At 54.1% G+C, this 1,119-nt stretch overlaps 1 gene segment (V, D, J or C); it reads right to left on the bottom strand.

Annotated features, from left to right (window-relative positions):
- Nucleotides 1-211: 211 nt before the first annotated feature.
- Nucleotides 212-784, bottom strand: LOC122204028. The segment is given in 2 exon segments: nucleotides 212-582; nucleotides 694-784. Coding segments are annotated over 2 exon segments (417 nt in total).
- Between the last annotated feature and the right edge of the window lie 335 nt (nucleotides 785-1,119).

Consider the following 1,119-nt stretch of genomic DNA (forward strand, 5'->3'; position numbering starts at 1 on the left):
TGATATGATATGGCCTAGAAGTAAAATACCTGAGCTGATAAAACAAGAGATTTGTCTTCCATCAAGACTCTGTGTCGGAAGGGTTTTCTGAGAGTGACTTTGAGGACAGAAAGGACAGGAGGAACCTCACTCACGGGAGGTGCCCTTGCATGGACCTGTGTCCAAGTCATCAGCCATGGAATGAGCAGAATCACAGGCTAAGCTGAGGAGGCTACTGCTGATGTGTTTCCCTCTTTACAGATGAGTAACTAGGTTTTTGTCTCACTTCCCCACAGGCCTGGACCACTGTGTAAGCACTGCCACTGCTGTACCACGATGAGCAGTAATAATCAGCCTCGTCCTCGGCCTGGAGCCCAGTGATGGTCAGGGTGCCTGTGCTGCCAGACTTGGAGCCGGAGAATCGATCAGGGACCCCTGAGGGTCGGTTGCTATTATCATAGATGATGGTTTTGGGGGCCATTCCTGGGATTTGTTGGTACCAGTACACGTAACTAGCAACTCCAGTGCAGGAGATAGAGACCCTCTGGCCCAGGGCTCCAGACACTGAGGATGGTTGAGTCAGCCCTGACTGAGCCCAAATCCCTGGGAAGAGAAACAACAGAGAGGATATTCTTGGAGTCTAGAGACAAGAGGAGGAATCAGGCCCACACCTGTGCTTCCAGAACCCCTTCCCGTGTCCCCACATCAAGTCACCTGTGCAGTGAGCGAGGAGGGTGAGGAGGAGAGGTGACCAGGCCATGGTGGAGGTCAGCACTGATCCTGCCTTCTGTTGCCTCACAGCTGAGCAGAGCTTCCCTTCACCTCTCCCTTCACCTCTTCATCTGTTGAGAGGGGGAGGGCCCAACCATGCAAATGCGACCCCCCTGGTTTTTGACTCCTCACCGACTTCTTTAGGTGCCTCTGTCTGAGGATGTCAGGGGGATGGGCAGGGTAGGGGCAATTTCAGGGCAGCGGGTGGGGAGGTCACAGATGTGAGGCCTGAGCAGAGGGCACAGGCAGTGGCAGGTGGCAGTTCTCATCTCTGATCTACCGTGACCCCTCAGAAACAGGCCTTGAGTGCCCCTTAGTGTCCAGACACAGACATGCCATTGTATGACATGAGCAGAGCCCATCAGAGAC

Source organism: Panthera leo, chromosome D3 (genome assembly GCF_018350215.1).
Source record: "Panthera leo isolate Ple1 chromosome D3, P.leo_Ple1_pat1.1, whole genome shotgun sequence".
NCBI lineage: Eukaryota > Metazoa > Chordata > Mammalia > Carnivora > Felidae > Panthera > Panthera leo.